Source organism: Pavona decussata, unplaced genomic scaffold (genome assembly GCF_977016875.1).
Source record: "Pavona decussata unplaced genomic scaffold, jaPavDecu1.1 SCAFFOLD_300, whole genome shotgun sequence".
Classification (NCBI taxonomy): domain Eukaryota; kingdom Metazoa; phylum Cnidaria; class Anthozoa; order Scleractinia; family Agariciidae; genus Pavona; species Pavona decussata.
The window spans coordinates 5,821,495-5,847,949 of record NW_028145697.1 but is presented as its reverse complement, the minus strand read 5'-3'; the positions used below and the strand labels follow the sequence as shown (position 1 = coordinate 5,847,949).

The 26,455-nt window shown below is 40.1% G+C and overlaps 4 protein-coding genes across 6 annotated transcripts; all 4 read right to left on the bottom strand.

Moving 5' to 3' along the window:
- LOC146454838 (neuronal pentraxin-2-like) lies at positions 1–26,455 on the bottom strand. Of its 3 annotated transcripts, none has more exons than XM_085095179.1 (5): positions 26,366–26,455; positions 11,450–11,542; positions 10,526–10,738; positions 8,927–9,164; positions 1–583 (listed from the first exon to the last, which is right to left on the bottom strand). In XM_085095179.1, exons 1-5 carry the CDS (start codon positions 26,448–26,450, stop codon positions 193–195), a joined length of 1,020 nt encoding a protein of 339 aa, XP_084951305.1. In that variant the 5' UTR covers positions 26,451–26,455; the 3' UTR covers positions 1–192. The 3 variants fall into 3 exon arrangements, with proteins under 3 accessions (XP_084951305.1, XP_084951307.1, XP_084951306.1); XM_085095181.1 differs by lacking the exon at positions 26,366–26,455 and adding an exon at positions 24,446–24,558; XM_085095180.1 differs by lacking the exon at positions 26,366–26,455 and adding an exon at positions 24,446–24,540 and having other exon boundaries at positions 11,450–11,545.
- LOC146454841 (uncharacterized) lies at positions 5,941–8,081 on the bottom strand. Its single transcript, XM_085095182.1, has 2 exons — positions 7,842–8,081; positions 5,941–6,515 (listed from the first exon to the last, which is right to left on the bottom strand). Exons 1-2 carry the CDS (start codon positions 7,989–7,991, stop codon positions 6,003–6,005), a joined length of 663 nt encoding a protein of 220 aa, XP_084951308.1. The 5' UTR covers positions 7,992–8,081; the 3' UTR covers positions 5,941–6,002.
- Positions 17,056–18,669, bottom strand: LOC146454840 (uncharacterized). The gene has a single exon (XM_085095359.1). It carries the CDS (start codon positions 18,661–18,663, stop codon positions 17,056–17,058), a length of 1,608 nt encoding a protein of 535 aa, XP_084951485.1. The 5' UTR covers positions 18,664–18,669.
- LOC146454839 (uncharacterized) lies at positions 19,561–21,772 on the bottom strand. The gene is made up of 3 exons (XM_085095357.1): positions 21,629–21,772; positions 20,696–20,763; positions 19,561–20,059 (listed from the first exon to the last, which is right to left on the bottom strand). Exons 1-3 carry the CDS (start codon positions 21,770–21,772, stop codon positions 19,561–19,563), a joined length of 711 nt encoding a protein of 236 aa, XP_084951483.1.

Genomic DNA, 26,455 nt, shown 5'->3' with positions numbered 1-26,455 from the left:
TAGAGTGACTTGCATGCTACTTTTATTTTTAACTTCCAATATTCAGTTACACGTTGGCATTTTTCCCTCTATAGACCCCAAGATCAGAAGTTACATTTCAACTACACTAAAAGTGAGAGCCCATTCTACATCATTGAGTCTACAGTTCAACTGCTTACTAGAAAGTCACATATTAAATGGTGCATGCCCATTTTAAGGTGAGCACGTGGTCGGAGAAGTAATACTGACATCTCCATGCAACTGAGCCTTCTTAAAATCGCTCCATTTTAGGTAATCACCCCCTTCATCAAAGCAGCTTCCCGACATGCTCAAAATTTTCTCGGTGGATAGAACACTGCTCCACAAGTTGACAGCATACATCTCACCAAAGAAGCTCTGATCCTGCTCAAATTCATCGCCATAATCATCTTGATCCTGACCAAGGATAACAATTCCTCCGCTGTTGATCATGTGACCTGTCTGGAAATCGGTACCGTTGTCTTTAAGTTCCCCGTCAATGTAGAAGTTCCACGAGCCAGCGCTGTTTTCCCATGTAGCACAAATGTGATGCCATTGACCATCATTGGCAGCTAAGTCCGTCATCCTATAAAAATGTATAAAATGTATACTTAATCAAGAAAGAATAATATGCGAAAGTAAACACCGCCTTCCTTTACAAACACTTATGGTAAAATTGTCAACAGTCTCTTTATAATAAAGCACAGTTTTTTTAATCAATTTCTGTCAGGACAGCATGTACCAGTGGTATACATTAGCACTGTTGTTAGAATTAAAAAGCTGGGGTGATCTTCAACAGTTTTGTTTGGATAAGAAAGCTGGAAATTCGCACTGTCCTGCGCTGCAAAGTAAAATATTCTCGATAGGCTTCCGCGAGCTAGATAATTAAATTTGTCTGCATGCTAATAAGGCTTGATAATTTTTCGTACCAATGAACGGTTGGTTTTATCATCTCAGTTTTAAAAGGTGCTTTGGCCGAGTGCAGCCAGTTTCGACTGCAGGATATCAAACGGAGGGTAGCGAACAAAACAATCTTGACTATTGACCTGTTACCATGGAAATCTTAAAATAAAATACCTCAGTGCTATTTGAGGTACAAACTGGTAGCTAATCTTAAAGCTAACACGCCTTCTTAACCATGAGAAAACCTTTCTGCGTGGAAAAACGACACTTTGGACGCAAATCTTGAACCTTCAGATCTTTGATCAAGAGAAGATTGCTCAGATTTTATTCAAAGCGGAGACTCGTATGATATCCAAACAAGGGAACCAAAACGCAGGCAGCTTGATGTGCACCTTTGTATCGCACCCCACTATCACAAATCTCTCCTTTTGTCTTTCCAAACATGTAATCGTTGTGTGTTGCATGTAACAACAGTACTTTATTCTCAACGTTCTCTCTCTCACGCTATGTTGAGATTGGGCACCGACAGTCTCGTCCTGTTGATGAATGTTCTGAAGAGGAAAGGGGAGGGTTTGGGTAGGGAAAATCAAACGCAGGACGAAACTTGATGGCTGGTGAAAGAGAGAACGTCAGGGCAAGGGATACCGTGTGCTGCATTTTATACTACAACACTTCGCTTGATCGACAGAATGGCATTGTTCACTTTGTCTCATCTCCTTTTATACGTGAGAGGTGAGACCGCTGAGAATAGTACTTTATTCTCAACGTTCTCTCTCTCACGCTATGTTGAGATTGGGCACCGACAGTCTCTATGTTACAGAGTGTCCTAAAGTCCCAAACCACTGGACCATAAGGAAATCCCGTTCTCAGAATCCCAAACTCAAGGTGCCCCATCCTAAAAATTCGTAAAGTGCTTTAAACGAGATGTAACAAGGTTAAGAATTAAACGTGCGGAAAAGCGGATATAAAGTTTTTTAGACGGTTAAGCTCCATGTAGTTCTCTGTTAGGGCGGCTGTCGCGGAAGAGTCCGCGGATAGCAAATGAGAGGGACTATCCAAACGAAGCACCTCCGCTAGTTTCATGTAGTAGAGAGCAGTTTCTTTGTTATTCCATCCTACATGAGACATTATGTCCGCCAACTGGGAGCCAGATAACGCTAACGTTATGGCTGAGCCCGAACGGAAGCTGTGTAGCGTTTCTCCCTCATCGATCTTAGCTTCTTTCAAATACAGCTTTAAACGAGCTTCTGCTGAAGAACTTGAAAATGGTTTGTTCACAATATGACCTTGGGGATTAGTTGGTCGAAACAAGTAACCATTTGTCACAGAAACGCGTAACTCGGAAGCCACGGCTACATATGTCTCAATAGCTTTAACTGGACACAACTCAGGGTTAGGGTGTCTCCGAATCCCGAAGACGTTAGAGACGCCATCCCTCAGGGTTTTTCCCCATACGTGGTTGAACAACAGCCCATTGTCCTGGGGGAAACGCAGGATCTCTTCTGTTTTCACCATGCCAAGATCTGAACCACGATCACCGCTAAAGAATAACGTTTTGAAAAACGCTTGGTCCCGCGTCAATACAAACAGACCAGAAGGACTAACCGAGCGCTCCGCAATTTTCCGATTTAAAAAACGGGCCAGAAGCAACAATTTGGACAAAAATAGGGGAACTGCTTGCTTTGGCGTGATGCGGGCTCGTAATTGTTCCTCAGTTGACGCCTTAAGATATTTTTGCACCTCGAGTGAAGCGGCGGGGTTACCCAGACCTAGCAGGGAGTTCCACTCTCCACAGCGCCCGGTTTCCTTAAAAATGGCTCGCAGTTTTCCAATGTAGGAGTCGATTGTCTTGAATGCCAGGCGTTTAGGACATTTACACTTAGCTGCGTTTTGAAGGTGGGAATCGGGACACCCATTACTATGTACTATGGTTTTGCCATGTCGGTCTTTCCAGACCAAGAACCGAGAGATGTCAGTGGGGCTTGCCGAAAGGATGGTTTTACTATTCGGAAGGGACGCCAAGAAAGTTTCAAACTCCGTACGAAGTGAGCACTTCTGTTTTGAGTATGACGATTGAAGGGAGGCATTATTTAGGAGTTCCAAACGGTTATCTATCGCTTGAAGGTCGACTGAGAGTTTAGGGCTCGGGACACTTGGGGAGACTGTTTTCCTCCTGTAGCCGCACATTTGGCAGAAAAAGAACAGCTTGTCGTTGGGGTGGCTGCACGAAGGACATGACACGGCTGGAACAAACGCTCGAACGGCTGGAGGTAAGTCCTAAAGGATATGAAAGTAAAACAAACAGTTCCTTCTTTATCCTTTAGATTTGTTTTGACATAAATGTATAAATGAAGCTATAAAACAACTGTCAACAGATGTATACTGGAAAACAATGATTTATTGACAACATTGATTTCACTGAAGTAATGGATGGAGCTAAATTAATGGGAGAATTGGCAAATTTAAAGATAGCTAAGTGTTCTTTGTTTGGCTCGTGCGCTAACCAAGAGCTACTACTTGCTTATCCGATGCGGAACACCCAGAGATCCCATGGGATAGGCCAATTGTTTGAAAACCCGTGTTTAGAGGGAGTGAGGAGCGCTCCAACGGTTCCGGCAACGGCCAGCAGGTATCGGGAAGAACATGTAGACGTTAACAAGAGCCACCAAAAATGCCTTGGGCATACGTCTGGTACTACGATAGTGTAGGATAATTGCAGGCTTCTCATATACTTGATAACATGAGGTATTAGGCAGATCGGGGGAAAGGCGTATGGGTTCTTGAATACAAACGGATCGTACAGATCGGGCGATTGCGCGAACACGTTCACTCCCAGGGATCCCGGCAGAGGGTTTTCAGAGAAGAAAGGTAACTTGGCACCTGACAAGTCGGATTGGGCGTTTGAAGGGCGTGCCATTAGATCGACAGAGTGCCCATTTTCGCCGCCATACCACTCTTGTACTACTGTCCATAGGGATGGGCACAATTTGGCATCCTGTAGGCTAAGGCGTCGCGAGGGGAAGTCGGCTTGGTTCTGAGAACTAGGCACAAAAGTAAGGTGCAAATCGATGTTGAGTTTCGTCATTGTGTTAAATAATTTCTTCAAGGCGCTAGAAAGCGATTGAGAACGAGAGCCCTGTCGATTCCATGAACGGACTAGAGCCATGCTGTCGACGAAGGCGTCGACCCACGAGTTTTTGATGGTATCAGCGAATGATTCAAGGACATTATTGAGCGCTAAGGTCTCCTTAGTGGCGATATCGGCTTGTATTGTTGAGGCGTCCCAGTAATCATAAACGTTCGCCTCAATGGCACCCGGACTCAGTGCACCTCCCCAAGCGAAGCGAGATGAGTCGGAGAACAGCCTGACATGTGTGTGTTTCTCAGACCGCCAGGGAAGAAAACCGTCCCAGGTCTCAAGGAATAGCCAGTGCTCAATTTCATTCTTTAGAGCGGCAGACATCTTTACAGGTCGAGCAGAACGCGTGGCGCGAGACACAGCTAGGTTTAATTCATTAACATAAAGCCTTGCGCCCGGAACTGCCAAGCTCATGGACACGCATTTACCGCTGAGCCTTTGCAAGGTTAGTAGGTCCAGGTTATCGCGAGCCAACGTTTCTTTGATGAGACGAAGAAGCTTTTCTTTTTTATGGGGTAACAAGGTAAACGCCTGTAGCTCAGAATCGATACCGAAACCAAGGTATGGCGCCTGTTTTTTCGGGGTAAGGTGAGACTTCGCCAGACCGATAAAGTAGCCGAGGGAAATTAAGATGTAGCACGTGAGAAAAAATACCCGCGACGGCCAGAGCAAAATTCACTTCATCCCTTGAGGCGAGGGCTTGATAGGCGGCTGGTAAAATGCCACCTGGAAATGACAGTTGGCCATTATGGCGGTCGTCAATGTACAAAGAAGAGGGAATGTTCCATGAACGAAGTCTGTGTGACGCAACTAGACCAGTCGTATGATATATATAGGCCGAGGATTTCCAGCCAAAAGGAATACATTCACTCACAAAATACCAACCTCCCCACTGGAAGCCAAAGTAAGTTCGACTGCTGGGGTGAAGTTTGATGTGGTCATATCCTGACTTGTCGTCGCACACTGTTTGGTAAAATCCTTTATTGACATACTTAGGCAAGTGTTGGACGCTATCCAAGGCAAACGGACGGTCTTCGATCCACAGATTAAGAAATCTATCGTCGTTGCAGAGACGCGGCTTGCTAGGCTCGACAGTGAGGGGCATAATAAGGTGGGGTGGGGTGCATTCTCCGACTTTGCCCCACAAAGAAATAGCACCGGAACGCAAACGGTCCAGGAGCGTATCAGAAATAAACGAGGCAAAAGGTTTGCACGACAGGTGGTTGGGAAAAACGCAAGGCGGTGGACTACCACACTCGTAATTCCTTCCCTTGTAACTACCCTTAAACGGTCTAAAGAACTTCGTTACGTCTACACCGTTAGTAATCCAATCACGGACTTCAGAGAAGCGCTCATCGTTCATATCATTTAATAAAGCATTCCATTGTGGTGCATGGCGATGGAGTTCCCCTGCTAGGAAGTGATCTGGATCGCGGAAAACAAGGCGAGACATATCCGCTAATGAATTTCCCTGCAACACGAGGGCGATATCCTCATCAGAGATGTGGGAATTGTTTGCCATCCCTTGGGCCTCATCAACAACAGAACCATCGATGCTTATCCACTGTAACTTATTCATACCAACTGTGTTAGGCTTGAAACCGGGATGCTTTTCCCAATCGTGAAAGCAAGGGTCTGACAGCTAAAAGGAAAATAAAAAGAACTTGGAAATAAATTAGGGCCCAAGGAATGGCAAACTCAGCCCCGGTAATCCGAGAGGGAAAGTGAGCTTCCCTTTGAGAATGCCACCCGAGGGGGGAAGGGTGCGATCGAAAAGAGATAATTGGTTCCCACATCTATGAACAGCGTAGCGAGTCGTAAAATATGTAAGTAATAATATGTTAATAAAACCCTGGGGGGGTGGGTATAATGTATATGAATAAACAAACATTGTGATGCAATAGTGTTCATTTGACTTTAATAGTACTAAAACGCATACAAAATGAGGATCGGGCAGATTCTGCTACTGAGATGTCGGTCGAGGCTGGTTGTGACCTGGACCGCCTGAAGAAAAATAGCGGGTCGTCGGAGACCGCTTAAAACATTGCGTAGACTTGTGTCCGGGCGTACCACATCTGTAGCAGGTCACTCGAGGGTGTGACGAGAACCTCTGACTGCCTCTGGCCTGAGGACGCGAGTAAGGCGAGGGACGTCTAAACGACTTGTCGACCTTGGAGATTGTGTCAAAGATTCTTGTAAATTCCTTGTCCGCGAGAAGAGCCAAAAAGTAAGCTTTAAACTGCTCTTTCGGCACGTGTATTTTCTCTCTTAGGGTGGCCGCTATGATGTCAAAGCTGGCGGCCTTATCATCACCAGTTGTCTTCGCTACGGAGACGAGCTCCTCCGCGAGGCGCAAAGCCTCGTATTTGTCGAAGTCCTCCAGGCGGCGACTACCATAATGGGTAATGCGATTCTTTAAAGCCTGAATGGAGGTCCCTTGGGCATTTTCCAAAAATTTAATTCTTTCTTGCAAAGCCTGAATGAGAAAATGAAATAGACAGATGTATTGCGAAGTGTAATTTCATACCGCTTAGCGGCGATACAAAACATTCGTAAATGAGTACAAGCATTGTGATAAGACCCGGTAAAGCGGCAGGGAATCTTTTGTTCCGACAAAGTCGGAGTGCAAATATAACAATTAACAGAACAATACGAAAATAAACAATTCAAGTAGAACAATGTGGCAAACAAGCACTCAGAAATGGCAAATTAAGACAATTAAAAAATGAAGAGTGAGAATAATCGACAAAGATCGCACAAAGATAATAACTAGTTCTCTGCTGAAGTATGTTTTGAGGTCAACAAAATTGAAAAGCTTTTGAAGCTAACCGAGAATTAGAATGTACACATAATCGGCAAAAATAGCGCATATAAATAAAATTCAGAAAGTAGTAAGTCGACTTCAAGTAGCCCGCAAAACTACAAAACTATACGTGTTGAAGCAGGGCAAAAAATTAATTAGAATGTCAATCTAAAGCCGCCCGCAAAGCTAAAACCTACTCGTTTTGAAGCAGGGCGCAACATGAATTGTAAACACATTATCAGCAGGGCGTAACAATAATTACGAAGTCAATTTCAAATTGCCCGCAAAGCTAAAAGCTACATGTTATCAGCAGGGCGTAACAATAATTACGAAGTCAATTTCAAACTGCCCGCAAAGCTAAAAAACTACACGTTTGAAGCAGGGCGTAACAATAATTACGAAGTCAATTTCAAATTGCCCGCAAAGCTAAAAAGCTACACGTTTGAAGCAGGGCGTAACAATAATTACGAAGTCAATTTCAAATTGCCCGCAAAGCTAAAAAGCTACACGTTTGAAGCAAGGCGTAACAATAATTACGAAGTCAATTTAAAATTGCCCGCAAAGCTAAAAAGCTACACGTTTGAAGCAGGGCGCAACAATAATTACGAAGTCAGTTTCAAACGGCCCGCAAAGCTAAAAAGTTACACGTTTGAAGCAGGGCGGAACATGAATTGTAAACAGAGTTAAAACTGCCCGCAAAGCAACCAAGTACACGTTATCAGCAGGGCACAACATAATTGCGAAGTGAATTTAAAATTGCCCGCCAAGCCAGGGCGCAACATGAATTGTAAACATGCCCGCAAAGCAACGAAGGTCGCACGTTCAGAAGCAGGGCGTAAAATAAACTGGGGGGTAAAGAGAAAATTGCCCGCAGAGCTACAAAGCTACACGTTTAAAGCAGGGCATGACTTGAGCTGAAAACAGACTTAAAGCTGCCACGGGAATACGAAGTGCAAGAACACGTGTACGATACCGGAGTAAAACAAAAATTGAACAAACCTCCAAAGTGACTTGTTCTCCAGCGGCGTTTTGAGGAGGTTCTTCTGCGTTTGGTGGAGGCGGAGGCGGTGGTGGTGGTTGAACAACCGCGGCCGCTTGAGCTGCTGGAAGGTTTTCCTGCGCCGGGACTTGTACAGCAGGGTCCGCCATTTTGAACTATGCTCTTTCGCTTGATCGACAGAATGGCATTGTTCACTTTGTCTCATCTCCTTTTATACGTGAGAGGTGAGACCGCTGAGAATAGTTAATTGAACAATAGCGCATTTTGTTGGTTGTTCCAAGAATAATTACTCCGAAGGAAAGCTGGACACCTTATGGTGCTTACACAATATAGTAATCTTGATCTTGATAGACGAGAACACAAGCCCATTTGTTTGGCAGAGAACTGAGAGAATAGAGGTCTATTTAGGCAGAAAACATCCGTTTTGAGGGCTAAGTACTGATCTAAACGACGAGGCCTGAGCACTGCTTTAAAAACGGTTAGCTGTCATTTTTTGTCATGGCTAACTCTCTGAAATAAGTTAAAAATTACCATTTTCGTTAATTAGCCATGACCCGGGTTCGAGGCGTACACTACTTTGATTTTTTAAACTTCTCTTACCGTTTAAAGAAAGTTTTCTGTTGTGTGAAAATCATAAGGTGTCCAAACTTGTTGTGGAGTATCCATTCTAGAAACAACCATTTTACATTTGTGTACTTAGTAACCTGGTTTTTGAGTGAAAACGAGGCTTAAGCTGACTCTGTTTTGATTCAAACCTTAGTACTTTTCATGTGAAAATCATGTCGTTCTTACGGTAACTAGTTTGAATTTTCAAAAGAAAAGCGCTTAGGTTTCTATCAAAACAAACGCCCCATCCACACCTAGAAACACGTTTAAAATCTGTTTAGTTAAACTCCTCAGCTTTCTGTTACCAATTTTCATTTTGTTAAACTTGGTTTAATTAGACATGGTTTGTTGGTGTGAATGGGGCTAAAGTCAACTCGAGCCTCGCTTTCACTGAAAGTCCAGGTCACTAAGAACACAACTGTAAAATGGATTATTTCAACATTGTAGGCTTACTTAAAAATTATTGCTCAGCACTTACACTTTGTCACCACCAATCAATATCTTGAACCGTGAGTAATCGATCAGCAAGAGTTCATTGGCTTCATCTGGAAGTGAGTAACTAAACATTGTCCCATCATCAGATGGGTCACCAACCTTTATCCACAGGCATAGAGTAAAAGCGGTCAGATTTGCAGCTGAACTTGACAGCTGGTAGCTGGCGTAATCTTCGATGGTTTTGGTCGGATAAGAAAGCTGGAAATTCGAACTGTCCGGCACTGCAAGGTAAAGAGTTCTCGAAAGAAAATTAGCTGGAAAATTTAAATTTTCTTCATGCTAATATGGGTTGATAATTTTCTCACCAATAAACGTTTGGTTTTATCAACTCAGTTAATAAGATGCTATGGCTGAGCGCTATCAGTTCTGACTGCAGGATATCAAACGGAGGGTGGCGATGAAAGAAATAATATGGATGCAAAGCAGTTATAAGAAAGTGACACAGGCATACTCGGAAAAAAAGAAATCCGAGTGCTCTTATCAGGAGTCGAACCTAAGACCTTCCGATTACTAGTTCGGATGCTCTACCACTTAGCTCAGTGGTAGAACATCCGAACTAGTAATCGGAAGGTCTTAGGTTCGACTCCTGATGAGAGCACTCGGATTTCTCAGTTTTTCCGAGTATGCCTGTGTCACTTTCTAGAATAATACATCATTCTCAACCATTCACCAGGCTGGAAATATAGCAACACATTTTGACTAGAGGATAACGAAACAATCTTGACTATTGAGCCTTTGCCATAGAAACCTGCCAGTATTTCGAACCAATCGTTTGCATTTCCTTTCCTACACTTTCTAGAGGTGAAATCGTGTTAAGTAAATCAAATGACAAAACGAAGCTGAAAATACAAAAAGTAGGGAATCATTTTTTTTTTTTTTTGCTTAAAAACAACGTCAAGGATACAAAATACGATTTGACCCCCTCTTCCACTCACTTAGTATCAGCAAAATCGAACTTTACGCACTCATCCTAACTCCCTCCCCCCGGTGAAGTATTAGGCCGCAAAAACTCAAACTTTAATTGACTGATTGACGTGATTGAACTCTAGCTTGCTGACGTGTCAAAATCTTTAACCTTTATTGACAATACGATTTTAATCGTATGGAAATATTTGTTTTGTCCTTAACATGTTCTTAAATTTTGGCTAACTGGACGTCTTATGAAACAAACTAATCAGACACCCATGTGACTCGTTTATTTAACAATTATTCAACGGGCGCGCTTTGGATATGAGATGATAGATAGCCAACTCGGCGCTAGGCGCCTCATTGGCTATAATTATCCCATATCCAACGAGCGCGAGTGAAATAGCTGTTTTATTAAAAACAATCTAGATATATTGGTAGATCTTGCTGAAAAAAAAAACAGAACACAATTTAATAGTCGCTATTTCTCCTATTGATTATAATCAATAATTTCGCAAAGCAGTTCAAATCCAGATTTGAAATATTCCCAGTCCTTCTGAACGGATCCTGGCGTGGGTCGATTGGCCAAAATTTCTCTTTTCTCAGCAAAACCAAAGTGTTTGATTAGAAAAATCATTTAACTTGACTTGCAGCCCTAATGGCTCTTCTTCCTTACCTGGCTTTGGTGGAGCAGGTGGAGGGGCTATGCACTCGTTAGCCATGGCGGACAACTCATTAAGTAGTTTCAAAACCTGTTTTCTCTCTTTCTTGAACTTCTTTTTCTTAACCAATTGTGTAATCTCCTTTATCTTGTCCTCCATCCGTCCGCCGATACCATTTCCGTCGCCCCTGTCATTGACAGAGGGTAGAAACGACGTTTTGCGCAATACTACGAAAGATACAAATGATAATTATGGTTTTTCATTACTAACACGTGTTTCTGACCTAATAACATTGGAAAATAAGAATGTATCTTGCCACTTTTTGACTTTCCCCACCCCCCACCGGCCTACACACCGGAAAATCTTTGCACAGGCTACTCACTGTAAAACCTTTTTATAGGCCTGCAAGTGAAAAAACTTGTCCATCGAACTGTTTAATTTGCTGTATTTCGCAAAGCAGTTCAAATCTAGATTTGAAATATTCCCAGTCCTTCTTAACGGATCCTGGCGTGGGTCGAGCGGCCAAAATTTCTCTTTTCTCAGCAAAACCAAAGTGTTTGATCAGAAAAATCATTTCTGGCGTGCACCGAGTGTGAATAATGTTGCTTTCTGAGGAGAGATCATGACACACTTCGTGATATGAAACGACAAATAAGTTAAAAAAAAAAAGTTTTTTTGAACCGTCCGCTTTTAGCTGATATTTGTCTTCATTTGTTCTATCGTTGAAGTGCACTTGAACAATCATTTTTTCAGGAATTTTATTGTAACACTTACCAGTATGTATTTGTTTTATATTATGGGAAATAAACATTCATTCATTATTTTACTAAGTAGTAATTTGTGTGGATCAAATACAATTATCTTTTTGTTTGTTTGTTTGTTTGTTTATTTTTATTTATTTGTTTTGGTTAAAAAAATCTCATTACGTAATTATTTACCTCGAACCTCATCGGGCTCCTTTGCATCCATTGCCACAAGCAACGTGATAAAGAACATGATAAATACAGCTTCCTTTATAGCCATCTCTGATTCTGCTGAGCAAAACAAGCGGACCATGAATGTAATTTTTGGAATTGTCGATTGTTTCAGGATCGCTCTTTTGCTATAAAAACTGCTAATTTAATTAAGCCTCAGCACTACAACAAGCCACCAATATCTGAATAGAATTTTGCTACAGCCTGGTAAATACCTGATAAGCGATTTCCCAGATACCGGCGAGAAACTGAGTTTTCAAGGCGATATTGTTTCGCCTAATTCACAATTTAAAGTAGCCGCGCACATTGGCGGTTTGGATGGGTATTTTGATTGCTAGGATATCTGAATGTTACATTTTATTCATGTAAATCACATCATTTTGGTAACTTTGGCATATATAACGATTATTCTTAATTTCGATTTTCCTTATTTCGGTTGGGTGAGCGATTTTTTGTCGAACGACTGGAACGGTCAGGTTTGATCAAACGAAGCACAGGCTCAGGTTTTCCGTGTTAAGGGTCCATGTAAATGGCAACTTAAAATTGAGACCATAGAAGCTAAAAGAAACATTGGTTTTAATGCTAGAATGGACTTGTAGCCGAGAAGGCTACGATACCAAAATGTTTGCTGATGGATATAAATTCTGTAAAGCTGATAACAAATTAACAAATACACCGGCCAGTCTCATTCCCTTCTGCAATAGTCGTCTCCATAAAATGCTGATTTTACTATACAAGAGTCTATTCATAACAAATTATTCCAACATGCTTAGTCTTCGCTCTGTAAATTACAACCTTCGTGGCACATGACTACATCCTGACACTTCCTACGCACAGAACTACCAAATATTACCTCAAACCTTTCAAATATTTATCTGCAATACTGTGGACTTAAGAACTTTCAAACAATTGAACGGGTTTATAAAGAAGTACCTTAACTTCGGCAATTTTAATGTATAGTCGTATTATGTTTTCATGTCCTAAGGAATATTTGCAAGTGTAGATTTTTATCTTGCATATGCAAATGCTGCGGCTACACTTCAGAAGGGAGTTAAATACACTTTATGTACCCAAGAAGAAATGCAAGTAATACTAAGTCCAATTGAGATAACAGTAAGGTTTGTTTCTCTTTTAAAGTTTAATTTCGATACCGAATGCTTCCTTGTGCTTACAAATATGTCGCCAAAGTAAATAATATTGGTCATGTTGGTCATTTTAATACTCTGTTAATCTGGTTATCCGATAAACGCAGCTTTGGTCGCCATTTTTTTTTAATCGTTGTGTCACAAATTTTAGAATCTGAAGCGGGAAAAAGGTCAGCTTTCAAACTTTTTCCCAGATCCGCCCCCTGGAAGGGGCAGTTTGTGAGATTCATTTTAATAAAAGAGCTTTGAACGTTTTGAAGCCGGAAATTGAAAGGAAAATGTTATTTTGCATCAATTACCGATAAAAACAAGCCACCCTCACCTGACATACACGGTCGAAAATATAAGCTGGAAATTTTCATCGTTTCTACCTCTGCCTATCGAAAACAAACGGTTTTCTTTAAAGCAGTAATCTGCAAGGTTCGAACTTTGGCCGGCAACCGCATCTCATCGATCTCGCTCAAATTCGACAAGTAAACTTCTTAATGGATCGTAACTGCGAAATGGAGGTTTGTAAGTTTCTATTATCTTTACTTTGGAAAATAAAGAGAACGCCAATTTCGAAGGGCTTTAAAATTCGGCCATCAGTTCCCAACTCAAGAGAGTTGTAGTGAATTTAACTCTCCGCCTATTAATAGGGGAACTCTGTAAATCTTATCAGATATGAAGAGCTATCCTTCCTTTATGTATTTGTATATATAAGTCAATCTAAGAAATGTGTAGATTGATTAACTAACGGTTAAAAGATTTCAGGGTATGTTTTTCGCATTTTAAAAGGCGTCAACTTTACTAGACGTCGAAAATGATTAGAATTGTATACAAGAACAAGAGAATTTTTAGGACAAATTAAAATATGAGAATGATGTAATACATATGTTTAGCTAAGCCTAAAAGCGGAGCTCCAAATTTTTTTCATGGCATTTATAGAAATCTGCTGAGCGTATGAACGTAATAACCTTACCAGTTCCTCATCCTTTCTGCAGTTATATATTTTTAGTGCACATGCAGCAAACTACTCATCAACAATAACAATAACAATGTAATGCATAGGGCAATTTTTCTTAATTTTCCCTTTCCCTGAGGGCAAAATTACTTACTCCTGATTGGTTAAGCGGCAAAAATATTCGCTCCTCATTGGCTGAGCACGCCAATTCTAAAGTTTCTTGTGTCCAAAAACAACGAGTTCTTTCAGGTTCTTTGGAGTTCGACTATTTAAGCCAGGTTGTTTGTACCAGAAAATACATGAAAATCAAGTGCTGCAGCTAGAGACGAAATTCCTAAACGTTAAGTTTTTGTATCTCTTACAAGAAACAGCAAAAGACAGGAGAAAAAAAGATTATATGTGTGAAAGCTAAAAGCTTGGATCGCTTGACATTTATTTAGCTGAGAAACAGAAAATCAGTCATGGCGACCAAGTACTTTCACCTCGCTACTTCTTCTTACGACGAGTGATAACCGGCGGAGCGTAACAGTGTCCTTTTGGTGGGAGGAAGGAGCAGGTCAAATTCAGTGGAAGAAATTGCTCCGTAAGTTCCTTCTTTAGATCCACCGTTTTCTATTTGCTGTCGTGGTCTATTTTCGCGGATTTTCAAGCGGTAGGAAGCTTCACAGCACAGGTGAACAGTTAATTGATGCCTGACATTAAGTTTTGTCGTTGTTAGTTTACTCCTGAATTAACTTATATTCTCTCTTCATTACATGTGTAAAATTTACAATTCAGTCAATATTGCTCCTTCTGAAATCTAAATAAACGTGAAGAAAAGGACTGAGAACACTGGGTTTACAACCGAATGAGAGCCGTGCTGTGCGAACGAAACTGCCCCGAAACAAATGTTTAAAAATTAGTTTCTCCACGAATATTTGTCTACCGAAACAATTGAAGTATATTTGTAAAGCTAGAAATACGTAAAATAAGCAAAAATTATTGATTGTTGCTCGGGAACGTATTAGCCTAGTTAACGGCTAGCAAGTTGCGTAAATTGGTAAGAGTTGCGTTCAAGTTAACAGAGAAAGTAAAATTCACCATCGTGGGCTTATGTTCTCCTCAAAACCGTAAATTAGGTCATTTCACGTTGTTTTTTTTTTTGCAATGGACGAAAAAAATGTACCAAAAATTAAAATGCACGTGCGGAGCGATTCATGTTGTTCATTTGCAGTGTCGTTGCTGCAGTCGTCGTCGGTTGCTTAACAGGGCTCCCAGACATATTTGGCGCTCGGATAAAAATGTTTGAAAACTCATAACTCAGTCAATATTGCTCCTACTAAAATAATTCTGACCCTAACAAAAATTTTAAGACTTAAAAGGCAATGTCCCTAAAAGCGTTCCACTCGATTTGAGACTCGAAAATACTTTTGCCTCATATTTATATCATCAATACCACTATCCATCCTCATAACGAAAATGCAGTTAGAATAAGGAAAGAGTTTATTTTACTGCCATTATCAGCATTTCATCTCTGAACGACCGTTACCGGCTAAAATATGCAAATTTTAGACGCTGTTATTCAGATTTTCAAGGATCGTTAAAAGCTACTGCGGGCCGTTAAAACCTAGACCATTTGTACTCATTTGGAAGTTTATTGTTTCTTCTTACTGTTCCAATACGATTTAGCCGTATTTCTCTGTAATCAGCAAAAACAGGTTATCGTTATTCTAGTAATTCAATTAAGTAAGCAAACTGCACCAAAATATGCCTCAGAAATTTCACAAAATTCTTAAAAGTGGCACCTAACCTAGACTTAAAAACATGTTTTAGTTAAAGATAAAGAGGTATTCTATCAATTTATGCAATAAAACTTGTGGCACAACGCGATTCAGACTAGAAGGTTTCGACTCAAATTTACATATTGACGCAGAATTCGCGTTGCGTGACACCGGCTGCTTCGATTGGAAATTTCCCCAAATACTTGCCGCTCGGAAGTAAAATATGTTTTTTAAACGAAAAAAATTATTTTTCTTCGTCTTCTTCCTTTTTCAATAGATAGATCTTTAGAAATATAATTATTCCTAAAAGTTCAGCAGCCAAACCTTAATTCTTATTTACTAAATCGTTTTAACGCTTTCATTGGAAGCATAGTCACAGGCGAGACTTTAGAAAGGTCATCGCATTTGCTTGTTGTAATATTTTGTTATAATTATTGATATTATTAAGCTTAAAAATAATAAAAAATGCCATTAGGCAACTTTTTTTGTACTTTATTTACAGGAAAACTGAACGGAAGTGTAGACCATTAAGTTTACTTTGCCACTAACCTTTGTTAGGATCGCCCTTCCAAACGTGCTTTATTCGACATACAACAGTTGCGTTTTTAGGGAACATTTTTTTTACCGGTAAAATTAAGTATTTACATTTTACAGCGGGCAAGTCCTTCACGAATTGACCTTTACGCTGTATGGGAGGAGAGTACACGGTAGTCCTTAAAGATAAGTTGTGAAAGTGAGGATTGGACTCCAAAAGCCGAGGAATCGAAAACCAGAATAGGGTGTCTATTCACGTCTAGTCCACATTTTAATTACATGGTTATGAATTCCCATCACGACTAAACCGATTCCTATTTTTGCTTGAAAACGGTGAAATGTGTACAGTCAATGTCTAGATACCTTAACTTACAGTCAACCCAGGTCACGCGTGAACGATATTTTTGAAATTTGAACGGAGTTTTGAAATTTACATGTCAGTTTTCAAAATCGCCAACGAGATTTCAGAGTTCCCGTATAATTTTCCCTAGGTTATTGACAGTATAAAGCTATGAAGTTTTCTTTACATTGCAAAATTGAATATTTCAAGAATAACAATTGTTTCCCGAGTATTTTGAATCTTTTTTTTTAGTTAATGCGTCTTTTTCGGAACGATGTCCAGAGAGATGTCCAACATTTCATTCACACGTCGGACATTACAAAGAGAAATTCGAATGTTCATTTCATTCTTGGAATTACTGTTCACGCGTGACCTGGATTGACTGTAAGCAACTTTAGTAATAGTAGGTCATATAGTACATTATTAAGGCGTGATGAATCAACCAACCACTAATCGCAAATATACTAGGCCGTGCTACACGTTGTCAGTAGCTTAAGTTCGATTTTTGAAAATTCTAGCTTCAGTCATAATGGTCATATTTCAGTCTGTATTTGGTTTGTTATTCTATGTGCTTTCTCTTCTGGGAATTCCGAGACAGACTGGACAGTTGAAGATCGAGCCTTGAATTCTAGTTGGAATTTTGATTTCTCGAACTTTGGTTATTCCTTTATGGAGAGTGAGTTAAGTGAGTGCTACAGTGTTCGATTGGCGGGTTTATAAGTTAACAATTAGATTATTTAAATATTTTATCGAATTAAGCGTCTCCGTTTCGTGTCATCGGGTAAAAGTCACATAATAAATACGAAAAAACTCAACATGCCAAAGAATTTTCGGGGAAAAAAAATTAACTAAGACTTGCACAATAAAAGCTTATTTGATTCAGTTACAAGAAGAAATATTGTTGTCCCTTTTGTCTGATAAAAGGGACAGTAAACTCTATTCAGAGTTAACAACCTAATAAGGTCTGCCTTTCTATCTTTTGCTCGGAAAGGTACTTCAAAGTGCCGAAGAATAGTCTTGAGCATTGCAACATTGAAGGCCTGTAGCTTTCCTTCCTTGTGATAGACGCAAAGATCATATGTGTCATATACTATCGGATGCTCTAGTCCAATTCTACTTTGAATGTCGTCAAGCAAATTGTTGCGATCAGAGTCTCCAATGAGGGCGTCGATGTCGTCATTCTCATCTGCTGTAATATCAAATGTCTGTTCCTTTGATGTAGCTTCCTGACCGCGAGTTCTCTGCCGTGAAGCGAGGCGTGAAAAAAAACCCATTATTTGAGTCTTGGTGAGCCACTCCTCTCTTCGAAACAATCTTTCATTCCCTTCATTTCTGGCGTTGCGCATTTGACGTTCGATCTCTTCTGGATTGGCTTTTTTGCCCGTTCTTTCTCCCATTTCAAACCTTGTTGTAAGGTACCGTCTCACGTTCTCAGAAAATCGAACTCCGCCAGTTCTACCTTTGTTAAGAGCCCATCCGATACTTAGACGAGAATTTGTGCTGTTAACAGTCAGACTAGTGGAGGATTTGTTGCTTGTTAACTTCTGGTTCTCAATGGAAGAAAATTTTTCAGCCCAGTTTTTCCGTACTTTATCATAAAGACTTTCCGACCTCCTGTTATCATGTATTCCTACGTCTGTATGCAACTCAAGTTCGGAGAAAGAGTCAAAAGTGCAGTTACAGCCTTCTTCAGGGCACACAAACATTGATGGCTGATCATCAATTTCGACGTTGTCTTTCCTTGCTTGACACTTTCTTGGGCGATGAAGGTCTCTTATTTCTGTGTTGGTGAAGAATCCTTTTCCCTCCATTAATGATATATTTGTGCAGCCCTGGTGCCGTATGTACAAAGATTGCCAAGGGATAAGCTTGCCGATCCCAACAGCGTAAGCTTTCCACACTCTTATCCCACTCTCTTCGTATCTAAAGTTGTGCAACTCACTAAATTGTTTTATCTTCTGAACCTCAAGAATTTTGGATGACTCATCCAAAATGGCTACAGCCGCTGTCGTTCCTTTGACAGGCCGTTCCTTAAGGGCCTCGTGCATTGCTCCTACGTTCATGATGTCATGGCCTTCCGCGCAATACTTTCTTATGGCTGCTTTCATGGGACAAAGCACCCTGTCACAAACATCCTTTCCTTGCTGGGGTTCTGAAAAATCATAACGTGCAACTGTAATTCCCACTCGATCTCCAATATCTTTGACTGCTGCTATTAGGTGATTGCAATGGTAGCAGCCAGCCTCGTCAGCCTTGATGTTTTGAAAAAGGTTTTCTAAAATAGATACCACCGCATACCAATCTTGACAACACGAATCTAATAAATGGGCATACGACAGGACCTTAGCTTTCCGCGTTTCTTGGTCTTTTGAGATCACACTTATATGCCAGCTAAGGCCCCTTTTAGCAAACCATTCACTTTGTTTTTCTCTGTATTTCATTTGAAGAAATTTCATGGCCCAGTCAATAACAACAACGACTGACTGACTGTCAAGACTTTGGAGGGCTTCTTGTTTAGCAGATTCTTGGTTGACAGAGCGTAAGGCATGAGATTTCCAAAGAAAAATGCAATTCTTAGATCTTTCAAAATCGTAAAGAAGATCATGCTTTTGTTCTTGGCTGTAAAGATGGCTGGAGTGTTTCTTTATACTTTCTTCCATCTCGTCTAACGTTGCCTTCAATTGTTCGCATTGTTCACACACCATATTGTGTGAGTGTGAGCACTGATGGTTGAAGCATGGATCAACTGGATCGCTTAACGCAAGTTTTCTGCAGTGGTCTTCGCACTCACTCTCCTCTGCTGAACAGTCCACTTTAAACTCCGTCTTCAGGTATCTTTTCCCATCGTTCAATTTTTTTGCCAGTTCCGTAACTCTTCTTTTGTCGGCACCAGCCTGATTCAGCTCTTCTAGAATACTCAACAGCCGCTCAAAGGATGCGACCCCTTCTGCTGCAATGTTGTCCAGACCACTGAGAGACTTCTGCTGTGAAGCCTCTCTCACTTCAAGAATGCGACAAAGGGTTGAGCGGCTAGCCGGTTCAAATGATTCTTCTTCGCAATGTTGAAGGTACTGCATAATCATGGCCGATCTAGTCACGGTCCGGATTACGTTGGGCATTGTTATTTTGCCTCCCCCATCTAAGGTCAGTGTTCGCGTTCCAAAGGCCACGTCTTGGTAGAAATAAGGACGGTTTACAAAATCTATAAAGTGGTCGACTTTGTTTGTGTCCAGACGTACTCGATGGCTGAATACTTTCGGGACATTTGACCCCGGCCCTCGTTTTCTTGCATGCAATCTCGCCCTTTTTATTTGTCTCAAACTTATCTTTTCATAAGGCTCGTGGAATTTCTGTTACAGCTTCATGGTATACCGATAAGCATAGATGCTGAGTATTTGAATCTTTACATTTTTTGTCATGGCATCTCGATATGCGGACATCAAGGCAATAAGATCCTCTGTTGGTTCATCAAGATCGTTCGCGGTAGGCTGGTGTATCGCTTGAAAAAGTTTTTCGCCGTCTTTCGGAGCTATAACACTGCAGATTACTTCACATGTTTTCGTTGCTTTCTCTATGCAAGTTTTTTTTTCATCCGGTATTGCTTCCTCCCATGTCGTGGACAGTTGGAATGTTAGTGGCGTGAGGTCTTCCCTTTTTGAATGTCTAACTATTTTCACCATTCCCTCGTTAAAATCAGCAACGACGTCATCGGATACTTCAGGAATTTCGTCTGTATGTATGTCTTCCTGCGAACTACCACTACCAACCCCACTCCAACATCCAGGCGTCCAGTTAGCGCCAGCAAGCCTGTCCGTTTGTGGGGTCTCAGGCGCGAAAGTTTCATTTAGCAGCCTGATAAAATAAAAGGCGTCTTTAAAATTTGTTTTCTTAACACTGCACTACAGTTCGCCAAGAGTTGGAAACAAAACATTTTGGCACTTTTGGAAAATGACATCTTAAGTAAACCGACATATGTTATGGACGCAATATTGCGTCACCCTTGATGAAGTGCTGCCTCTATTTAAAACCCCACCCCACCCCCCGCCCCCCGTGAAAGCAAGAAAACACAACCCGAACATGACACTCTACCTGAAACAGTGTGGGAAACTTATTTTTGTGCCTAGCACTGTTTTGTAGTTTGGAACGGCGAAAGTTAGCAAGCCCATTTTTTTCCGCCAAAAGTAACCACTTTTTTTTATAAATCTTTGAGGATTTTTAAGTAAACGCCGCCATCAAAATAATCGCATTCCGCAAATGAGCGCAGCAGTTGAGTCGCAAAATCGGAATGATATATCCCGCAGTGCGTAATTTAGTAAACCCGGTGTGTACCTTTGGTCCTGAACGGGCCAAATGCGGATCTTTCAGAAAAGTGTTTAGATATCCCAAGACCTTTGAGGGGTTTGTTAAGAGGTCAATTTTTTACGTCATCAACACGGAGAATGGAGGCGTCCACAAGGAGGTAGATAGCCACCAACAACGATCGTTTACCTGTTTCTTAAGCCGTAAGCTGCAGCACTGTGATGCGGATCGCATTCTTCTCCCTTATCAGGATCTAACTTAAGCCATTTCCTACTTTTTCCTACATCACTTCCTTATGTTTGCTTCTACACTTCCCACATATTGCTGAATAGAAAAGATTGAGTGAACTACTGAGTTCATCATGGTCTTGCAATTTTTATGGCAACAGTAACAATTACAGTACTTGGTCATCATCGTCGTCGTCATTATCATTATCATCAAAAATTTTTCCCTTTTCCCGTTGTCTTCTCAAAGAAGAAAAACACTCATCTTGGTAAAGAATTAAGTAATTAAATTACCGTAAAATTCCGAAAATAAGCCCCTCCGTGTATAATTAAGCCCCACCAAATATAAGCCCCCCAGGGCTTGTACTTGGAAAATTGCCCTTAAATACAAAGTAAAACAAAGCAAAAACGGTAAATGTACTTCTATGGCTAGCCCAATCGATTTTGACACCCAAATTTTCCTCCGTATATAAGGCTCTCCAAAAATAAGCCCCTCAAAAACGGTCTTTGAAAAATATAAGCCCCGGGGCTTATTTTCGGAATTTTACGGTATTGCTGGTTGGCATGTGACGTCACGGCGGCCATATTGGTGGTCAAGAACAAAAGCATTTCTCTCCTCTGAAAACTAAAATCTATTTTCATGTAAATTCTTCGAGGAAATATTCTTTTGTTTTGACCCCCACCATGGCCGCCTCGTCACGTGGTATTTTTAATTCTTACGTGATCCTATTCCCACGGTGACTTTGAAAACCGACTGTATGTTCTTCGCAGTCTCCAAACCAATTACATGCCTTTCGTTACAATGTTTTTTTCTTGGTCCACTGTGCGATGGATACTGGCAAGAACGAGGTGGCCGCCAAAATTTTCCGAGTTTATGCCGATGTTGTGGGCAAATTACCATCTGTTGTATTTGATCTTTCGTAAGGTCAAAATGACCGGCCCTTGACAGTATTAGTTCCGCTTCACTGAGTCCAGACTTTGATAGATGACAGGTTTCAAGCTGAGTCGTAATTTTGTACTGACATTCATCTACTTTAACCATTTGGGACAAATTGCGCGAACTTCCACACGCTATTTTCTTAATTTGCCTAAAGCTGCACGATTCGAAATTCATGTTGAAGTTGTGGTATCAGCGCTGTAGTATTTGCCCGTGCCAACTTCGCTGCCAACTGGCTGTGAAAGTGGAGTAGCGTTGGATCCCGGACTGTGGACCAAGGAGCGTGTGCAATATAGCTGACCACTCTCAATAGAAGAAACAGACAGTGACAGGACGAAACCATCTTATTGAAATTTCACTAGAAAAGGTCTTTAAATTAGATAAAGATGTGTGCTCCTGTTAAGTGATAATTAAATAAAGCAAAACTATTTATTCGCGGTCCGCATTCCAGTTCTTGTAGTCCTTGTCCAAAAGTTTCTGACCGTTGGCGCATACTTAATAACGCTGTGGGAGATTTACTTTTTTTACATCTAACTTTCATTTTTAAAATGTGCTGGAGATAAAGTCGTATCAAATACTGGGTAATGCAGCTGCTTCACACTGGACCACATTATAAAGTAAAAGAGGTTTGCTTCTGAAAAGAAATTTGAAATCTACATCTTGACAATTTAAAGAACACTGCACTTTAACACAAATGTTGGGATTTATCAAGCTTAAAACTGCATCTTACGTACACCTGTGGAATTTTGGAACAACAGGTATCATTGAAGAAGGAAGAACTAGAGAGATAAAGTTTTTGGTTGGAAAATAGAAGACGTGGCAAATATTTGAATAACTGGACGAGAAATTTTTCTGTCAAAGCAGCCAGTGTCACGCAATGAAAATTCAGCATCAATATGCAAATTTGAATCGAAAACTTTAATCCTGAACCGCGTTGTGCCACAAGTTTTATTGCATAAATTGATAGAATACCTCTTTATTTTTAACTAAAACATGTTTTTAAGTCTAGGTTAGGTGCCACTTTTAAGAATTTTGTGAAATTTCTGAGGCATATTTTGGTGCAGTTTGCTTACTTAATTGAATTACTAGAATAACGATAACCTGTTTTTGCTGATTACAGAGAAATACGGCTAAATCGTATTGGAACAGTAAGAAGAAGCAACATACTTCCAAATGAGTACAAATGGTCTAGGTTTTAACGGCCCGCAGTAGCTTTTAACGATCCTTGAAAAACCTAAATAACAGCGTCTAAAATTTGCATATTTTAGCCGGTAACGGTCGTTCAGAGATGAAATGCTGATAATGGCAGTAAAATAAACTATTTCCTCATTCTAACTGCATTTTCGTTTTAAGGATGGATAGTGGTATTGATGATATAAATATGAGGCAAAAGTATTTTCGAGTCTCAAATCGAGTGGAACGCTTTTAGGTACATTGCCTTTTAAACGCTTGGTTGTGTCCCGAAATATTTACAGTCCAAGCGCATGGAAGCAGAGCGGCGCAAATACATTGCATGTACACGGCTCCTCAGTAAACAAAGTGTTCAAAAAATAATTTTTTCTGCGAATTGGTATCGAAATGTTTCAAGTATCTGTTTAAAGCTTGAAACACGAAATATCAAGAAAAAATATCGATAGTTGCCTAAAAGAAAGCATTTTCGTTTACAAGTAATTTGTAAACGGCCGTCGCATTACACGTCATGACAATATTTTTTGTGTAAGAGCAAGCTAGCGGCCCGGGGAAAATGTTTGAAAATTCAAAACTGTGTCAATTCTACTCCTATAGTAATATTTTTAGTCTCTAAATAAACGTTAACAAATGGAGAATACGGGAAAATAGTCTTAAGTGTTTGGTAGAATTATTTTAGAGCTTTTAAACTTGTGTGTGTTTACAAACACATGAGAGCCGTAAGGTGCGAATGAAAAAAAAAACACGGCCACGAAACAATATTGTTCAAAAATTAATATCTACACATATGTTGATGGTATCAAGAATTTAATAACAAAATAAAGTATCCGTGTAAAGCTTGAAACACGTAACATAAAGAAAAATTATCGATTTTTGCCTGGAAGAAAACATTTTCGATAACAAATGATCTGTTTAAACAGCCGTCGGAGCCACGTAAACAGGGTTTTTCTTTGCGAGAGCAAGTTAGCTCCCGGGGAAAAATGTTTGGAAATTCAAAACTGTGTCAAAACAATATTGTTCAAAAATTAATTTCTACACGAATATCGATGGTATCCGGAGAATTTAATAAACGATTAAATCATCTGTGTAAAACTTTAAACACGTAACGTAAAGAAAATTATCAATTGTTGCCTGGGAGAAAGCATTTTCGTTTATAAATGATCTGCAGACGGCCGTCGAATCACGTAAACATGATATTTTCTGCGGGGGCAAGTTAGCTCTTGGAGAAAAATGTTTGGAAATTCAAAATTGTGTCAATTCTGCACTTATAGTAATAATTCTAGTCTCTAAATAAACGTTAACAAATGGAGCATACGGAAATAATAGCCTTTGAAAAAGGTGTTTAGTAGAATTATTTCAGAGCTTTGAAAGTTGTGTGTGTTTGCGAACACATGAGAGCCATGCGGTGGGAAAGAAAAGTAAGTACAAAACGAGATATTACTGGAAGATCTTAAATCACAGCCGTAGTTTTTAAAATGCGAGTAGATTACAGTAATACAAAACACTCTAGGGTTCGATGCTTACCTTCTAAAACAGAGAACTAACTTAAAAATTTTAAAATATTATTTTATTGCATTTAAAAACTGTTACCTTTCAAAGCTGCCGTCGAACTGTATCCTTTAAAAACTGGATTGTATCCGTTAAGAGTGCCAATTTTAATTTGGTGACTTCACCTTTTGAAGTTAAGGAAAACTGTGTCAGCTTTACTAAAATTGATTGACGTCAGAATTTGCATCCCAAGTGTGTTAGATTTTGCGCTTGTCCTAATCGGTATTAATCCAATGATAACTAGCTAGAAATTCCTCAACTTCTCCCCGAAATTTAAAGAGTTCAAGATGATTTCTATCTCACAAATTCGATTACAGTTTTAATCTTGCCCGTAAACTTACACTCTAAACTTCAATGCCTGAGGATAAACCGTATGCAAAAAATATGTAAATTATCATTAATAATTAATACACCCATTGACCTATCAAATGGTCGATAATACATCACGTGCAGTGACTTTATATCGATAAACCTCCTCCTTATTACTCCTTATTAGTATGCGGCGTTTTTTCAGCTGATAAAACACTCCTCATTAGTATGCGGTGTTTTTCTCGTATGCTAATTTCCAACGTTTACAAAAGCATAATTATTATGAACTCTATTGACACACGCTTTTGCAGGAATGTTTTTGAAGCTGTTCAAAAAAAGTAACAGCACGTGTCATATCGGGTCTAAAACCACACGGCTGCGCCCCGTGGTTTAAAACCCGATAAAACACTACTGCTCGTTTAAAACACGAGCAGCAATTCTTAGCGTACAAAGCAGAAAAAACGAGAAAAGTTGATTGCTATATATGTGTAATTAAGAGAAAATGCAAGTTTAATTCATGAGCAAACTAACAACAATTAAACCAAATGTTACGCATCTACTGGATAATTTTTGTTCACCTGCACTGTGAAGCTTTCTAACGCTTGGCAATAACAGGAACACAGATTGATAAAAATAGCAAACCGTAGGTCCAAAGAAGGAACTTGCAGAGTAATTCCTTCCACTGAATTTGACCTGCTCCTTCCTCCCATCAAAACGGCACTGTTATATAATATTGTTTGGTTATCGTTCGTTGGAAGAAGCCGTAGCGAGGTGAAAGCACTTGGTAGCGGCCATGAATGTTTTCAGTTTTTCAACCAAACGAATCCGTTCAAGTTTTTAGTTTTTGACAAAAGTAATCTCTTGCTGTTCTGGCAAGAAACGAAAGTTCACCTTTTGGAATTTCCTTTGTAGCTGTAGCACTAGTCTGAAATGTCAGCCGTCTCCTCCCGCTAACTGTAGCACTTGATTTCCAAGTATTTTTGGCACAAACAATCAGGCTTAAAAAGTCAAACTCCAAAGAACCCAAAAGAAGTCGTTGTTGTCGCGGCACAAAATGAAGAAAACAACAAAATGTAGCAATAGCGTGCTCAGCCAATCAGGAGCGAGGAATTTTTTCTTCAGTGAAAGGAAAATTAAGGAAAAAATGCTCTCTGTTTCGACCAATCAGCATTCAGTAATTTTGCCCTCTACCGTTGTGATAAATCGTTGTAAGTGGCTTCGCAGCAGACTATTTCAGGCTGCGTACTTTAACAGCCTGAGCTAACTGCATGTGCCAAAAGCTAGAAGCTTTTCAGATTTATTGGATGTAAATATGTTTATCACCGAATTTGCCTCGATTTCGCGGTCCTGGAATTGAGGCCCTTGATATGCGTATATTCTATTCCACGCGTAGTCAATCGATTCAGAAAAAAATTTATCGTTGAAAATGAAAAGTAGGCTTTCTGAGGAGAGATCATACCAATTCGTGGTTTGAAAAGACAAAAAATTACCTACCAGTATGTACTTGTATTACATTATGGGAAATAAACCATCATTTATTATTTAATTCAGTAATAATCTGTGTGAATCAAATACAATTATCTGTTTCTTTGTTTGTTTTTTGTCTGTTTATTTATTTTTTGGTTAAAAAAATTCCATTGCCTTATTATTTACCTCGAACCTCATCGCGCTCCTTTGCATCCATTGCCACAAGCAACGTGATAAAGAACATGATAAATACAGCTTCCTTTATAGCCATCTCTG